The sequence below is a fragment of the Hippopotamus amphibius genome, chromosome 1 (genome assembly GCF_030028045.1).
Source record: "Hippopotamus amphibius kiboko isolate mHipAmp2 chromosome 1, mHipAmp2.hap2, whole genome shotgun sequence".
In the NCBI taxonomy this organism is placed as follows: domain Eukaryota; kingdom Metazoa; phylum Chordata; class Mammalia; order Artiodactyla; family Hippopotamidae; genus Hippopotamus; species Hippopotamus amphibius.
The window spans coordinates 225354232-225372418 of record NC_080186.1 but is presented as its reverse complement, the minus strand read 5'-3'; the positions used below and the strand labels follow the sequence as shown (position 1 = coordinate 225372418).

The 18187-nt window shown below is 34.0% G+C and overlaps 1 protein-coding gene across 4 annotated transcripts in view; it reads left to right on the top strand.

The window, feature by feature from the left end:
* RNF180 (ring finger protein 180) overlaps positions 1-18187 on the top strand; it is a 276720-nt gene that overhangs the window by 239873 nt on the left and 18660 nt on the right. Inside the window, exon 9 of one of the 4 annotated variants that reach the window (XM_057742679.1) lies at positions 13774-14587. The exons of the other annotated variants lie outside the window; for them this stretch is intronic. Within the exon in view, the coding sequence (XP_057598662.1) occupies positions 13774-13778 (5 nt within the window). The 3' untranslated portion in view covers positions 13779-14587. Of the gene's footprint in view, positions 1-13773; positions 14588-18187 lie in introns of those variants that run through there. 4 annotated transcript variants of the gene reach the window in all.

The following is an 18187-nucleotide window of genomic DNA, read 5'->3' as shown; positions in this document are numbered from 1 at the left end:
ATGACTTTGTTTCTGTTTTGCTTTGTTCATTTGTTTGTTTGTTTGTTTTTAGATGCCACATATAAGTAAAATCATATGGTATTTTACTTTCTCTGTCTGACTTATTCCACTTAACTGTTTATACACCCTCCAGGTTCATGCATGTTGTCACAAATGGTGAGATTCCATGTGTGTGTGTGCCTCTTCTTTATTCATTTACTGATGGGCACATAGGTTGCTTCCCTGTGTTGGCTATTGTGAATTATGTTGCAAATAATGTAGGGGAGCATATATCTTTTTAAATTGTGTTTTCATTTTCTTTGGAAAAATACGCAGAACTGGAATTGCTGGATCACATGGTAGTTCTCTTAGTTTTTAAGGAACCTCCATACTGTTTTCCATAGCAGTTGCACCAATTTACATTTGTACCAACAGCACATGAGGGTTTCCTTCAGTCCACATCCTGGCCAACACTTGTTGATATATTTTTGGTAATAGCCATTCTGATGGGTGTAAGGTGATATCTCATTGTTGCCTTTATTGTGTTCAAGTATGTTTCCTCCATACCCACTTTATTGAGAGCTTTTTCAATAAATGGATGTTGAATTTTGTCAAAAGCTGTTTCAGCATCTATTGAGGTGATCATATGGTTTCTATTCTTTAGTTTGTTAATGTGGTAATTCACAATGACTAATTTGAGAATACTAAACCATTCTTGCATTGCTGGGGAAAATCCTAATTGATGAGTGTTCTCTGATCCTTGTAACGTATTGTTGAATTTCATTTACTAAAATTTTGTTGAGGATTTTTGAATCTGTATTCGTCAGGAATGTTGATCCATAATTTTCTTTTCTTGTGGTATCTTTGTCTGCTTTTGTATCAGGGTAATGCTGGCCTAGTAAAATGAGTTTGGAAGAGTTTGAAAAAGATAGGCATTAATTCCTCTTTAATGTTTTGTAGAATTCACCTCTGAAGCCTTCTGATTCTGGACTTTGGCTGGGAGTTTTTAAATTGCTGATTCAATTTCATGACTGGCATTTGGTCTGTTTATATTTTGTGTTTAATTCTGATTTAGTCTTGGGAAACTATATGTTTCTAGCAATTTATCCATTTCTTCTAGGTTATTCATTTTATTGGCATATAATTGTGATAGTAATCACTTTTGATCCTTTGTATTTCTGTGGCATTGGTTTTAACTTCTCTTTCATTTCTGGTTTTATTTATTTGGGTCTTAATGCATCTGGCTAAATGTTTGTTAATTTTGTTTATTTTCAGAGAACCAGCTTTTAGTTTCATTGGTCTTTTCTACTGTTATTTTATTCTGTTTCATTTATTTCTGCTCTGATCTTTATTCTTTCCTTCCTTCTACCAACTGTGTATGGGGTTTTTTGTTGTTTTTTTGTTTGTTCTTTTTCTAGTTCCTTTAGGTGTAAGTTTAGGTTGAGATTTTTTTCTTGATTCCTGAGGTTGGATTGTATTGCTATAAAGTTCCCTCTTAGAATGCTTTTGCTGCATATCATAGATTTTGAATTATTGTGTCTTTGTTGTCATTTGTATCCAGGCATTTTTTTTTTTTTTTATTTCCTCTGATTTCTTCAGTGACTCACTGGTTGTTTAGTACCATATTGTTTAGCCGACATGTGTGTGTCTGCAGTTTTTTTTTCATATAGTTCATTTTTACTCTCATACCATTTTGGATGGAAAAGATGCTTGATATGATTTCAGTCTTAAACATATTGAGGCTTGTTTCTTGGCCTAGCATGTGATGTATTCTGGAGAAAGTTTTGAGTGTACTTCAAAAGAATGTATATGTTGCTGTTTGGGGATGGAATGTTCTCTAGGTATCTATTAAGTTCATCTGGTCTAATGTGCCATTTAAGGCTAATGTTTCCTTATTGATTTTAAATCTGGATAATCTTTCCATTGATGTAAGTGGGATGTTAAAGTTTCCTGCAGTTAATATTTGCTTTATATATTTAGATCCTCCTATGTTGGGTGCATATATATTTACAATTGTTATATCTTCTCGTTGGATTGATACCCTTATCATTACTTAATGTCCTTCTTGTCTGTTATGATAGTCTTTATTTTAAAGTCTATTTTGTCTCATGTAAGTATTGCTACCCCAGCTTTCTTTTCATTTCCATTTGCATGGAACAGCTTTTCCAGCCCCACATTTTCAGTTTGTGTGTCTTTAGATCTGAAGTGTGTCTCTTGTAGGCAGCATACATATGGGTCTCATTTTTTTTTATCCATTCAGCCACTGTGTCTTTTGATTGAAGCATTTAGTCCATTTATGTTTAAAGTTATTCTTGCTAAGTATGCATTTACTCCCATTTTGTTAAGTGTTATCTGGATGTTTTATAGTTCTGGTTTATTTCTAACTTCTTTTGCCATCTTCCCTTGTAATTTGATAACTATGTTTGGACTTTATATATATACACACACATGTGTGTATCCACACACACACATATGATTAAGTTGAAGATCTCTTATTCTTTAAAGCATTATAACCCTCTTTTTTATTTCTCCCACCCACATTTGTTTTTGATGTATTTTACATCTTTTTGTTTTGCATATCCCTTAACTACTTATTGTGGATATAGATGATTTTGCTACATTTGTCTTCCTTTCTTCCATTTGATCTAGTCTGCTTGAACCCTCTCTATTGACTTTTTTAGTTCAATTATTGATTTCAGCTAGGTGATTTCTGTTTAGTAACTTTAAAAATATCCTTTCTCTTTGTTGAAATTCTTACTTTGTTCATGCATTGCTCTCCTAACCTCAGTGAGCATCTTTGTGTCTGTAATTTTGAACCATTAGGTAAACTTCTTTTCTGTTTCATTAAGATGTGTTTCTGTAAATTTATCCTGTCCTTTTGTTTGGAACATAGTCCTTATTTCTTCATTTTCCTTGGCTTTCTGTTTCAGTTTTTGTGCATTAGATAAAATAGACACCTCTCCCAGTTTTGACAGAGTTGTCTCAATTAGGAGATGAACCTTATCAGCCCAGCCCAAGCACCTAGTTGTGTCCTCAACTTTTGTGATTGTCCATGCCTCCTTTATTTTTAGTAGCTCCCAGTAGCTGAGGGTATATCAAGACCCATCAGTGTCCCAAAGGGGAGGATCATAGTCAGCAGCTTGATCCTTTAGATGCAGCTTGATTAGAAGGTGGTCCCTCAAGCAGCAGCTGAGAAAGTAAGTAGTTAAGTCTCTTCCAGGGAGAAGGTGGGAAATGGTATTTTTCCCCTGCTCCCTCTATGTTGGGCCCAGGTTTATAGCCAGGGGAAAGGGGTGGTGCTCCTCTGTCCATTAAGAACCATTTCTTTATTTTATGCAGTCCAGTGGGACTTGTGAATGAAAGTCCTGTTGGCTATTAGAGCCAAGCAATCTGGGGGCCTATCTTTCAGTGGCAGCCACAAAAGCTGGGGTACCAGATGTATGTACAAGCTCTTTCTAGGGAGATACTGGCAACTTGGTTTCATTATTGGAGTGAGCTAGAGGGAGAAGATGGAAGGGGTGTCCACCAACTTCTCTGGTCTCTAGAGAGGATCACAGCTGCCCCTAGATGCCTACCAACTTAGAAGCCAGGCCCTCAAATAGCAGCTTTTAAAGTATGCACATAAACCACTTTCAGGGAAAAACTGAGAGAGAGGCTATTTTGCCTGCTCCATCTGCACTGAGCCCTGGTGGGATAGCCAGTTAATTGCTTCTTTGTTTGCTGTAGTCCTGTGGGATTTATGAATGGCAGCTCTTTAGCTATCAGAGTCAGGTGATCTGAGGACCCATATCTTGTTTGGCAACCATAAAATCTGGGATGCAGATGTGTGTACATGCTCCTTCCAAGTAAGTGCTAGTGACTTAGATCAGGCTGGACAGAGAAAGCTGGCGAGGTATCCACTGGCTTCCCCAGTCTCTTGGGATGATATAGGCCAGCCCCTAGAGCCATCTAAATTAGGAGCTTGGCCCTGAGTCAGTCAGCAGCTTTTAACATATGCAGATAAACTTCTTTCAAGGAAAGACTGGGATATGAGTGAATTTTGCCTGATCCCTCTGCCCTGAGCCCTGGGGAAATAGCCATGGCAGTGTTAATATGCCCATTAAGAATTGCTTCTTTGTTTGCTGTCATCTTGTGTGCCTCATGGACACAAGCCCAGTTAGATTTCTGAGACAGGTATTTTGAAACTTCCTCTATTGAGAGTCTTAAATGTTAGAATACTAGATGTAGGGTCCAAATCCTTTGTTCCTCAGGGAGAAGCTGGGAGTCAGGGGTTCATTCCCAATTATACAGCACCATGTAAGGGGTGGGTTTTATGGCAAGAGTGTGCCTCCGCCTTTCCTACCCATTTCAGTGTGTCTATTTTTTCCATTCATCTGATATATGGGATCACTCAGCTAGTTTCTGGATCTCTTTCAGAGGGAATTTCTCCATATGTAGTTCTACATTCACTTTGTCTGTGGGAGTAGGAGAGCTCAGGAATTTTCTGTGTTGCCATTTTGGTTGACTGCTACCTCAGTGTCTTCTAACTAATCCGGTTGCTCAATATTTTAGTGTCAACGAAAAGATTTTTAAAGTAAGGTGGGATATAGTTATATATCCAACAAGACTAGATAAAATTAAAAAATAATCATCTTCTCAAAAGGCAGTTTGGAATAGTTTCAATATAAAATGTCAAGCTAATGAGAGAATTTTTCATTGTCTTACATTTTGAAATATCTGGAATTTAATGTACTATCACAGATATATAAACAGAAACTGCTATGATTCAGCTCCATTACTTATGATATGACCTTTGGCAAATCAATAAACTGTCAAAGCTTCAAGCCCTTTTTGTATTTTTAATTTGTAAATTGGAGAACATATCTATCCGAAGGATTTACTGATAATTATAATGATCCACACTGTTTCACAACCTAAATGAGGCTCTTTGAAATATTTCCTGACAAGGGATACCTTTGTAATATGTTGGATATTAGGTTAAGATCTCCAAACTAAATTTACTGTAAAAAATTTACCACTGAACCTCAGTTTTTAGCATTACAGCTATATAACTACAAATAGACTCATTGAAAAGATCTAGTTATTCTGAATTCCATGTTATTATAAGGGAAAAAAAGGGATTTTATATTTTTTATGGAAGAAAACCATTAAATCTTGTTACATGGAAAATATTCTCAATTTTGAGTACAAACAATTACATTATAACATCTAATTGAACATACATTTTATATAATACTTTTTGTTTACAATAAAACACAAAAATTAGGGATTCTATTTGTCTAAATCTTAGACAGACAACTACTCACTCAAAACTAATATCACTAAAAGATTATGTAATGGTTGTTTGCTTTTTAATAGACAAATGGTTTTCTGGTATTTATTATATATATTATATATCCTGGGATCATAAATAAAATATACCACATTTAGCCCAGTTGTGGCCAGTTAGAAATAGGATAATATAAACCCATAATTTATGTGTTAAAAACATAAATATAATTATCATAAATTACATGACTTAATGGCAAGTATTATAGTTCTCCAAAATTAAGGGGGGAAAAACAAGTAAATCATATTTATTTTTTGTACTTAAATTGATAATTAAGTTATAAAAGTTTAAAAGACATGGTACTGCCACAAAACACGTCTTGATAAATTTAAAAAGATTGAAATCATACAGAGTATCTTCTCAACCACAATCAAATAAGCTAGGAATCAGTAAAGAAGGAAAATTGAAAAGCTCACAAGTAAGTGGCAATTAAACAACACACTTTAAACAACCAGTGGGTCAAAGAATAAAGTACAAAGGAAATTAGAATATACCTTAAGATGGAGTGATGTCACCATCATGGCAGTGTGAGTTGTTCCTTTTTTTTCTCTCTCCTTTAATTTAGAACTCTTTGGCTATCCATAACTGAGCAAAAATGCCTCTGCACAGCACACTAGGACACCCATGAGATCCATCCATTTGTGCATCTGAAAGTGGGTGGATTGGACTGTGGAGAAGGCTACAAGGCCAAGGGAGACAGTGACAGCAGCAGCAACTGGCAGGAGCGACCTCTCTAATAGGAGGTGGAAAGAGAGAGTGGTGAGTGAAAATCTGCCAGGCCACGCAGGCTGCAACTGGACAGAATACAGTGCTCTTTCTGAGGAGGGTCCTCCATGACTGGGGGAGGTTGTAGATGAGGGAAGAAGACACATAAAGAGAACGGAAGGAACACATTTCCTGCTGTCTACCCCAGGATTTCAGTAAGAGGTCAACCCATAGATCTCTGAGACTCCTTAAGTCAAAGATCTCCCCGCTGGGAGATGCCAAGCTCACACCTCCCTACACTCTGCTACCATTTTTTTTTTTTTTTTATGACAGCATTTTTATGCACATGCTCCCAACTTTGGCAGCTCGTCAGCTCTGGTAAGAGAAACTGAAAATTCATGCTGTATGCCTCCTTCTGGTAGACAAAAGAAAAGGTTTCTAATTGCCAATTCATTTAACTGTTAGACTCAAAGTAAACAAAACCTTCCAAAATAAGAAAGGTGTTTACTACTTCAAATGTGATGGCAGAGGCACATTTCATCAAACACTGTGAAAAATCATGGTAATATAGTATCTCAAAAAGAAAATAACAATTCTCCAGCAACTGAATTCAAAGACATTGAATTCTTTACCAGTTAGATTGTTGAATTTCTTCACAACAGCTACTTGGAATATTGTAATCTGCAAGAAAACTCAGGAAGGCAAATTCATTGAATGCAGGAATAAAATTAATGTACAGGAGGAGTATTTTACCAAAGGGATTGCAATTATAAGAAGAAGAAGAAAAAAAAGAAAAGAACCAAACAGAAATTCAGGAGCTAAAGAACTCAATAAATGAGATGAAGAATAAATTAGAAAGTGTGAAAAATAGAGCAGATCAGATGGAGGAGAGAATTAGTCATCAGGAGGATAGGAATTTAGAAATGATTCGGGTGGAAGAGGAGAAACAACTAAGATTTCTCATAAGTGAAGAAACCCTACAAGAATTATCAGACTCCATTAGGAAAGCCAAAGTAATAATAATCAGTATGCCAGAAGAAGAAGAAAGGGCGGAGGGACGAAGGGTTTATTTTAAAAAATAATAATAGCTGAGAACTTCCCAAGCCTGGGGAAGTAATTAGACATACAAGTCCACAAACCTAACAGAACACTTCATTAACTCAATGCACATTGACTTTCTCCAACACATTACAATGAAACTGTAAAAAGTCAATGATAAAGAATTTTAATGGCAGCTGGGGTGGGGGGAGGCAGAGAAAGTAACCTATAAAGGAATCCTCATTAGGCTGTCAGTGAATTTCTCAGCAGAAACTCTGCAGGCCAGGAGAGAGTGGGATGAGGTATTCAAAGTATTAAAATATATAATTTCCAGCCAAGAATACTCTATCTGGCAGTTGTCCTTCAGTTATGAAGGAGTAGTAAAGACTTTCTCAGACAAACAGAAGCTGAGGGAGTTTGCCACCACTTGACCTGACTTGCAAGAAACGTTAAAAGGAATACTTCAAGCTGAAGTAAATAGATGCTAGTTAGGGAAACATTTTTTAAAAAGTACTCAAAACTCTAATAATGATGATACTCAGAATTAGAAAACTGTATTTTAGAATAGTATGTTAAGCACTTAATTCTAACATAAAGGAAAAGAGCATTAAAAATATGTACAGCTACTATGATTTGTTAATGAATTCACACACAAAAAGGTAATTTGTGACATCAAAAGTATATAAGGGGGAGGAGTAAAAAGGCAAAACATTTATAGGTGAAAAAAATTAAGTTGCTATCAGCAGAAAAGGACAGTTTTATCTATGAGATATTTTATATGTCTCATGGTGACCACAAAGCAAAAATCTGAAACAGACAAAATGTAAAAAAGTGGGCGACTGAAAAAATTGTCATTGAATCCACCAATATACAAACATAAAGAGAAGCAGAAGGAAAAAGAAAATAATGGAAACACAAAATAACCAGATGTCGAAAGATAAAGCGCTTTTGTATCCATAATCAGTGTAAATGTAAATGGGTTGAACTCACCAATCAAAAGGCACAGGTGAAAATACAAGACCAAACTCTATGCTGCCCACAAGAGACTCATTTCAGCTCTAAATACAGATATAGACTCAAAGTGAGGATGGAAGATGACATTCCAAGCAAGCAATAACCAAAAGAAAGTATGTGTAGCCATATTTATATCAAAGTCGACTTCAAGCCAAAAATGGTAACAAGAGACAAAGAATGTCATTATATAATGATAAAGGGGTCAATACATCAGGAACATACAACAGTCATAAATATATATGCTCCCAACACCTGAGCACTGAAATATACTAAGCAAATACTAACAGATCTTAAGAGAGAAACAATACAGTAATAGTAAGGTCCTTCAATACCCCACTATTGACAATGGATAGGTCATTCAAACAAAACCAACAAGCATATGTTGGAATTTAACCATATTTTAGAACAAACAGAATATAAACAAATCTTAGCAAATTTAAGAAGACTGAAATCATACCAGCTATCTTTTCTGATCACAATGGTATGAAACTAGAAATTGAGAGAAGATCTACAAATATATGGAAATTGAACAATACATTCTGAACAACCAATGGGTCAAGAAGAAATCAAAAAAGCTATTTCAAAACAAATGAAAATACAACATAGATCTTGTGGGATACAGCAAAAGCTGTCTAAGGGGAAAGTTTATAGCAATAAATGCATATATTAAGAAATTAAAGATAACAGTCTATACCTCAAGGAATTAGAAAAAGAATAAATTATGCCCAAAGTTAGCAGTAAAGGAATAAAGATCAAAGCAGAAATAAATGAAATAGGGACCAGAAAAAACAATAGAAAGGATCAACAAAACCAAAAGCTGGTTCTTCAAAATTGACAAAATTGTAACTACACTTACCAAGAAAAAAAAAGAGAAGACTCAAAATTATAAATGAAAGAGGAGATATTACAGTTGATTCTACAGAAATACATAGGATCATAAGAGAATATAAAACTTAGAAGAAATGGATACATTTCTACAAACACATGACCTTCCAAGACTGAATCAGAAAGAAATACAAAATCTGAACAGACCAATAATGAATAAAGAGATTGAATCAGTAATCAAAAACCTCCCAACACAAAAAACCCTGGGAGCAGACAGCTTCACTGGCAAATTCTACCAAACATTTAAAGAAGAATTAATACCAGTCCTCTTCAAACCCTTCCAGAATATCATGGAGGTGGGAACACTTCCAAATTCATTTTACAAGGCCAGTATTATCCTGATACCAAAACCAGCTAAGAGTACCATAAAAAAAGAATGCTCTAGACCAGCACCCCGATGAATATAGATTCAAAAATTCTCAACAAAATAGTAGCAAACCAAATTCAACAACACGTTAAATCCCATCATGATAAGTGGGATTTATCTTTGGGATGCAAGAACGGCTCAACATATGCAGTCAATAAATGGAACATATCACATCAATAAAATCAAAATTAAAATCACATGATCATCTCATTTGATAAAGTTTAACATCCATTCAAGATTTTTAAAATCTCTACAAATTAGGTATAGAGGGAATGAACCACAACATAATGAGGGCCATTTATGACAGTCCTATAGCTAATATTATACTCAGTGGAGAAAACTTAAAGCATTTCCTCTAAGATCAGAAACAAGACAAGGATGCCCACTCTCACCACTCCTGTTCAGTATAATACTGGAAGTCCTAGCTAGAGCAGTTAGGCAAGACAAACAAATGAAAGGCATCCAACTGGAAAAAAAGAAGTAAAATTGTTGCTATATATGATTTCTAACATGATATTTAGAAAATCCCAAAGAGTCAATGAAAAACTGTTGGAACTAATCAATTATTTCAGTAAAGCAGCAGGATACAAAATCAACATACAGAATTCAGTTGCATTCCTTTACACTAATGATGAAAAGCCTGAAAAAGAAATAAAGAACGCTGTCCTATTCACAGCAACATCAAAAACAAGAAAATACTTAGGAACAAATTTAACCAAGGAAATAAAAGATATGTACTATAAAAACTAAAACTTTGATGAAAGAAATTGAAGAAGGCTCAAAAAAATGGAAAGACATCCTATATTCATGAATTGGAAGAATTAATGTTGTTTAAAATGTCCATACTACCCAATGCCATCTACAGATTCAATGCAATACTCATCAAAATACCAAAGGCACTCTTAACAGATAAAGAAGAAACAATCCTGAAATTTGTGTGGAACCGCAAAAGACTGAGGAACCAAAGCAATCTTGAGGAAAAATAAAGCGAGAGGTATCATGCTTCTGGATTTCCAGCTATGCTATAAAGCCATAGTAATTTTCAAAAATATCGTACTGGCACAGAAATGTGCACATAGAAAAATGGAATGGAATAGAGAGCCCAGAATCAAATCCTAGCATATACGGTAGACTAATATTCAACAAAGGAGCCAAGAACACCCAATGGGAAAAGGTGCTGGGAAAACTGGACAAACACATGCAGAGTAATGAATTTGGACAACTGTCTCATACCACTCACAGAAATTAACTCAAAACAAATCAAAGACTTAAACATAAGATCTGATACCATAAAAAACCGAGAAGAAAACATAAGGAAGAAGTTCCTCAACATTAGTCTAGGTAATGATTCTTTTTATATGATGCCAAAAGCACAAACAACAAAAGCAAACATCAACAGATGGGACTACATCAAACTTAAAAGCTTCTGCATAAAAGAACAAATTAGCAAAATTAAAAGACAACCTACAAAATGGGAGAAAAATTTCGCAAGCCATATTATAAGGTGTTAATATCCAGACTATATAAAGAACTCATACAACTTAATAACAAAAAGGTAAATAATCCAATTAAAAACTGCACAGAACTAAATATATACAAATAGCCAATAAACACATGAAAAGATACACAATATCATTAGTCATGAGATTCACACCTACTATAATGACTGTAGTAATTAAAAAAAAAAACAGAAAAGAACAAGTATTGGCAAGCATGTGGAGAAACTGGAACCCTTGTGCATTGCTAGCAGGGATGCAAAATTATATATCCCACTGGGGAAAAAAAACAGTTTGGAGTTTTCTCAAAACACTAAACATAGAATTGCCATGTGACATAACAATTCTACTCTTAGGTACATACCCAAAGAAATTGAAAACAGGGACTCAAACAAATACTTGCATGCCAGTGTTCATTGTAGCATTATTCACTATAGCCAACAAATTGCAAACAACCCAAGTATCTAAGAACTAACGGATAAACAAAATGTGGTATATACGTACAATGGAATATTATTCAGCCATTAAAAAAGGAATGAGGTTTTTGATATATTGTGTAGTATCCATGAACCTCGAAAACGTTACATAAAGTGAAATAAGCCAAACATAAATGGATCAGTACTGTGTGATCTCACTTCAATGAGATATCTTAGAACAGGCAAATTCATAGAAAGCAGATTAGAGGTTGTCAGGAACAAAGGAGAGTAGGGAATTGGGGAATAATTGCTTACTGGCTACAGAATATCTCTTTGTGGTAATGAAAATAATTTTTGGAAATAGTGGCAGTGGTTGCATAACTTTGTGAATGTAATTAATGCCACTGAATTATATACTAAAAATGCCAAATTTCATATTATTTGTGTTTTATCACAATAAAATATTTTTTAAAAACACATGGTTCTTCTTACCTGGTTACAGAAACAAAACATTTAAGAATTATATAATTTATCCTGGTAACTTTATATTGAAAGGTAAGCAGGTGTTATAGAATATGTTGCAATCTGCAATATATTTTACTTTATTCAATAGAAAAGTTAATTTTGCAGGATTAATAAATATATTTGACTCTGAGATCCTAAAGGTATAGAAGATAAAGATGAAATTTAAAATCCATCTTCCACTAACTTTTCATGTCTGTTAACAGAGTAACTCTATACCTGCTTATAACTAAAAATATCACTCCACCTCTGCTAAGGCTTACTTACATCAATCAGATTTTGACACAGCAAAATTCTTATGTAACATGAAGAATACAGAGCAATAAAACACCATGCTTTAACCTTTTGTCCGTCCTATCACACATGAAGGATAGGGCATATCTCCTTTTTAATACTGATTTCAGGGCTCTCTGAATTAGCCTGTAAAGAATTTTTTTCATTAGAGCTATAAAATGTATCTCAAATATATTCATAATAATATTCAATACATGCTGAAAATATGGTTGAGAAGCTTGATTTGGGACATTCTCAAAGATATGCTATTCATTCTATTCTCTGAAGTCTATCCTTATATACAGGCATTCATCCATTCATTCAGCAAACACACTTAAGTACCCACTATAAGCTCTGTGCAAGTTGCTAACATTACAGAAATGAATAATTGTTGACAGTCTTTCTGTCTCTGAAAGAATCTTCAAAATATAGAGCCTACTTTATGGTCTTTGATGGTGAATATAAATTTCAACCATAATCTAGGGAGAAAAGGTCATGCCTTGTTTTCTAGAATATGAGAGAAATCCTTGTTTTTACAAAATCGAATTTATGAAGAGGCAGAAGTACCTGTATGAGATTCTGGAATGCTGGTTCTTCTTTATTTTCTTCCTAAATATGATGGTGAGTTGGGAATTTTCTTCACAGTTTTTTCTCACGCTTTGGTTTCACACAGTGAATTTCTCCAAGAGCTTTACCTTTTTTTTTATTCCATGTGGGAAAACAAGTCAGTTTCAACTTTTGTGATTATCATCCTTTTTTTTTTAATAGTTTTAAAAGTCACTTCATTATTTTCAGTCAGAATTAGTTTTTCCCTTAACTCCTAGATGTTCTTGCTCCACGTCATCCTAAGCTTTAGGGTGCAGGATGACAGAGCAGCCTCTGTCTGGTACATTGCTGGTTGTTGTGGAGGAGGAATAGAGGCTGCTGCAGCATCTCAAACTGATAAATGCTCTACCCAGAAGCAACACCCAGTATTTTCTTTGGACAGTCGTTTTCGTTTGTCAAGTCTCATGGCCATGCCTAACTTCTAAGGGGCAGGGAAGTGCAAGTAAACCAGGTACTCGGGAGACCAGAATATTTGTGAAAAGCCCTAAATGTACCACAGCCATGAAAATTTTAGTCCAATTCATTTAAAAACTTGAATAGAATGGATCATACTGTATAAAAATTACCAAAAAGGACTCAAGAATAACTAGAAAACATGAATATACCAACAACTATTAAAGAAATTGGTATTTAAAAATCTACACCCACACCTGAAAAGACTACAGGCTCAAGTGGTTTTATAGGTTAGATTTATCAAACCATCAAGAATCCTAGTTTTATGCAAACCATTTCAGAGAGTAAAAAGACAGCACAAGATTGCCAGTGTCAGAACAAAGGCAGTCAGTGCCTCTTGCTTGCAAGATATGCAGACACACAGAGATCCACGGAGAATTGTCACCTAACTGCCAACATATTTTATGAAGACAATAAAATCATGATATACAAACCAGGCAGAAATCTTGTAAAACAGAAAATTATAGACCAATCTTCCTTACAAACATAGGCATAAAAATGCCACAGAAAATATAAAGTTGAATTCATCAGTGTGTAAAAACCAATATCATGAACACATGGAATTTATCCTGGGTATGAAGGAATGATGAAACATTAGAAAATCTATCACCTTAATTCATCATTTTAACAGATTTTTTTAAAAAATTATTATTTTAAAAAATCTACTATTTGAATTTATCACATTAACAGATTAAAGAATAAAACCATATGAACATCTTGATACAGAGGAACTATTCTGACTTGACCAAATAATGAGTATGTTTAATACTGGCACAAGAATCCAAATTTTCTGATTCCTTGAGGAGTATGATTTTCACTGTACTACACTTTCTTTCATTATAGTTTATTGCAAAAAAAGGTATGTGTCTTTATTGTGTCCTTTACTTTAGAATAACATAGTTTAACTGTACTAATAATATTGGCTATTCTTTAAACCAGGTCTTAAACTATTATCAGGTTATCACTAATAGTAAGCTGTGCTTAAGTCTGTGAAAACATGAATTCCTGGTGAAGAAACTTCTCACTCCATTAACACCAATCCAAATCCTTTTTTGAAATGAAGTGGTTGAATATAATAAAATATATACATTGACTTACTATAATGGTTTTAAGTGTACTGTCTCTTAGGCCGTGCACTATTAAATGGGGGCAAAAACTGGTTCTTGGGGCACCAAAACCATTAGATATTATAGTCATTTGTGGCCCTCAAGAGCCCAACCTTACCTGAAAAAATTTTATTCCTTATTTTTAATTTCTCTCATTAAGGAAAAATTGGGTTTAATCTGATTTACTGATTAGAATATTTAAGATATATTTAAATTTAACTAATTTTTTTTCTCCCTACATGGGTTATAATGGAAAAAAAAAAAGATTGAGGAACTGTTCTGTACTATGAATTGCTAAGACAGGAACCACTTCTTAAAATATCTTTAAATCCTCAGTAAGAGATAGTACATTTACTCTTCATAAATTTTTAATAAATTCCATAGTTTCAGTATCTGATATTCTGACAGTCTGTTTAAAGTTAATGCCTGCCTTAGAGAAATCATACTTGAAGGAAACAGTTTCTCCCATTTGTTTGAAAAAACAATGGAAAGCATATTGATTTATTCAGAAAAGATAGACATAATAAGAACTGACAAGAAAAGCAGCTTCTTGATCATATTGAAAGTTGCAGTAACAATAGTAATAAAAATACAAGAATCTAACATTTACTGAAACTTTACTGTTGGCCAGGAATGTGCTTTATACATATTCCTTCATCTAATCCTCATATTAGTCCATGAATTAGGTACTTTCATTATCATCATTTTACAGTGGAATCCGCACTTAATCTCTGTGATTACTATTCTGGCAACTTTTCTAATTTCATAATCAATATAATATTTGCTAAATAACAGTGTCAGTGTGGTCATTTTCTTTTAGTCGGATTTTGATTTAGAAATTCCAATCATCTCATTCAATTTACAGCTTTGGAAATTCCAAAATTATTACAAACACCTACTCACTCCTTCCCCACTTAAAAAAACTTTTTAAAGAAATTAACATTAACCAAGTAATAATCATTATCCACCTTACCTATGAAAACATATTACATAAGCCGTTGGGTCAACATCACCTTCTGGTGTTCAGAGCTAGAAATTTTGTAGTTGGGTGTCTTCTTGCACTGCCTTATCTTTCCCTCATTCCGCCAATGAAGGAAATCACCATCAATGAGGACATTTCTAGAGTGAAAGGGACACTATTAGTAATTATAGCAAGACATCAAGAGTAACTGAGACTGTCCTGGGGAAAGCTGCATGTATGATCAACATACTCATAATTCTTCATCTTTTGTGCCTTGTCTACTCTCAGTTCTGTTTTCTATAACTATGCCATTAAAACATTTATTTTTTGACCCAAACAACTGAAACTTTTGAATCTGAACAACCTAAGGCCTCTAAATATTCCTTTTGGACAGAAAAATCACATATTTTAAAATAACAGTAGTAATGGTAATAATGTTACCTGTTATCCAGCCTATATTTGTGAAAAGGTTTTTTAAAAGGTATATAAACTAGTTTGGGAACATTTGTGTTTATGTGTTAAAATAATTTTTGAATGTGAGAAAAACTCTTCCCAGTACCCCTCTCTCCTACACAAACTTAAAGGCCCCTTTCCTTTTAAAATACTGACTACAGTTTAGAGAACAGTAGTTTGATAGCTGTAAATAGCTATTGGGATTGAACTCCCCTAAATATGCTCTCCAAAATAGAATGCCTACAGGCTGGGTGCAAGGCAATCCCTTGGAATGTGGAAAAGAACATTAAAATTTCTGTTATGTTTATTGAAACAGAAGAAAAGTTAAACTTTACCAATACTTAGTGAGGGCTGATAATGGCATTCTTACTTACATATTATGATGGTATTATGTCATGTTAGCTGAGGAAAACTGAGTTTGACAATATGAATAGTTGACTTCATTAGTTTGTTAGTTTTGCAGGTGTTGCTGCAAAAAATAACTTCAAATATGTTGAAGTTTACATATGACAAGTTAAATGGATTTTGGATTATATTATCAAGTTTTAGCTAAACTACCAGTACAAGGTGGACAAGAAACTTAAACAGAATCCTATAAAGAAATCAATTGAAGATAATACTGATAAGGCAAACAAAAAAACAGAAGGGCTGACATATCATTCTAGTATAAGCTTTTTGTAAGCTATAAAAATTATTAAAAAATAAAATAGAAATTCAGCCAAAAACATTAGAAATTATTTAAAACCTATTTATCTCATCCTTTTTAATTTCGTGTTTTTAATCTACATAAGTAAATATAATTTAAAAATAAACACTGACAAGTATAAAATATCAATGAAAGAAACAATATATGACACAACTAAATGAAAAGCTATTCCATGTTCATTGATTAAAAGAATTAACACAGGGATAGGGGAGTAAGAGGTACAAACTATTAGATATAAAATAAGGTACAAGAATATATTGTACAACATGGAGAAAATGGTCAATATTTTATAATAACTATAAATGGAGTATAACCTTTAAAAATTGTAAATCACTATATTGTACACCTGTAACATGTAATTATGTAACTGTATGGCAACTATACATCAATAAAAAAATAAATAAATAAAAGAATATTGTTAAGATGTCTGTACTACTCAAAGCAAAATAAAGATTCAACACAATTCCTATCAAAATACAAATGGCATTTTTCACAGCAACAGAAAAAAACAATTCTAAAATTGGCATGGAACCACAAAAGATCCCAAATAGAGCAACCTTGAGAAAGAACAGAGTGGAAAGTATCACTTCCTGATTTCAAATTATATTGCAAAGCTCTAGTAATCAGAACAGTATCATATTGGCATAAAAATAGACTCATAAACCAACGAAATACATTCTGGGCTTTCACCCAGAAGTAAACCCACACATACACAATCAACTACTTGTCAGTAAGAGTGCCAAGAATACAGAATGGGAAAAGGATACTCTCTTCAATAAATGGTTTTGGGAAAACTGGATTGCCACATGCAAAAGAGTGAAACTGGACCTCTGTGTAAACCATTCACAAAAATCTACTCAAAGTAGATTAAAGCATTAAATGTAAGCCCTTAAACCATAAAACTCTATATAAGAAAACATACAAGATAACCTCCTTGACATTGGCCTTGGCAATTTTGTTTTGTTTTTTGGATATGACCACAAAAGCTCAGGCAACAAAAGCAAAAATAAACAAGTGGGACCACATTAAACTAAAAAGCTTCTGCGTGGCAAAAGAAACAAACAAAATGAAAAGTAAACCTATGGTTTTGGAGAAAATATATACAAACCATATATCTGATAAAAGATATTGGACATTTGCTAAGAAATTGACAGCAGGTACTCTCACAACAGCAAGAATGTAATTATGTGAGGAGATGAATATATTAATTAGCTTGACTATAGTAATCATTTCACTATATATTTGTATATCAAATCATCCTGCTTTACACCTTAAATATATACATTTTCTATTTTAAAATGCAAAATAAAACATACATAGACAATAATTTAGGATTGCTCTTCATCAAAGAAATTTGAGGGGCTTCCTTGGTGGCACAGTGGTTGGGAATCTGCCTGCCAATGCAGGGGACACAGGTTTGAGCCCTAGTCCAGGAAGATGCCACATGCCGTGGAGCAACTAAGCCAGTGCACCACAACTACTGAGCCTGCACTCTAGAGCCTGTGAGCCTAAACTATTGAGCCCACATGCAGCAACTACTGAAGCCCACATGCCTAGAGCCCATGCACCGCAACAAGAGAAGCCACCACAATAAGAATCCCACACAATGCAATGAAGAGTAGCCCCCACTCTCCACAACTACAGAAAGCCCACATGCAGCAACAAAGACCCAATGCAGCCAATAAATAAAAATAAAATTAATTAATTTAAAAAAAAGAATGCCCTTCATAAAAAAAAAAAAGAAAAAAGAAATTTGACTTTAAGTAACCATACTAATACTCAGGTGAATGCAACCTTTCCTTCATAATAAGCAGCCTGATCTAGAGCATAACATTTGATATTACTTTTGTTATTGTTAAATAACGAGTTATTAAAATG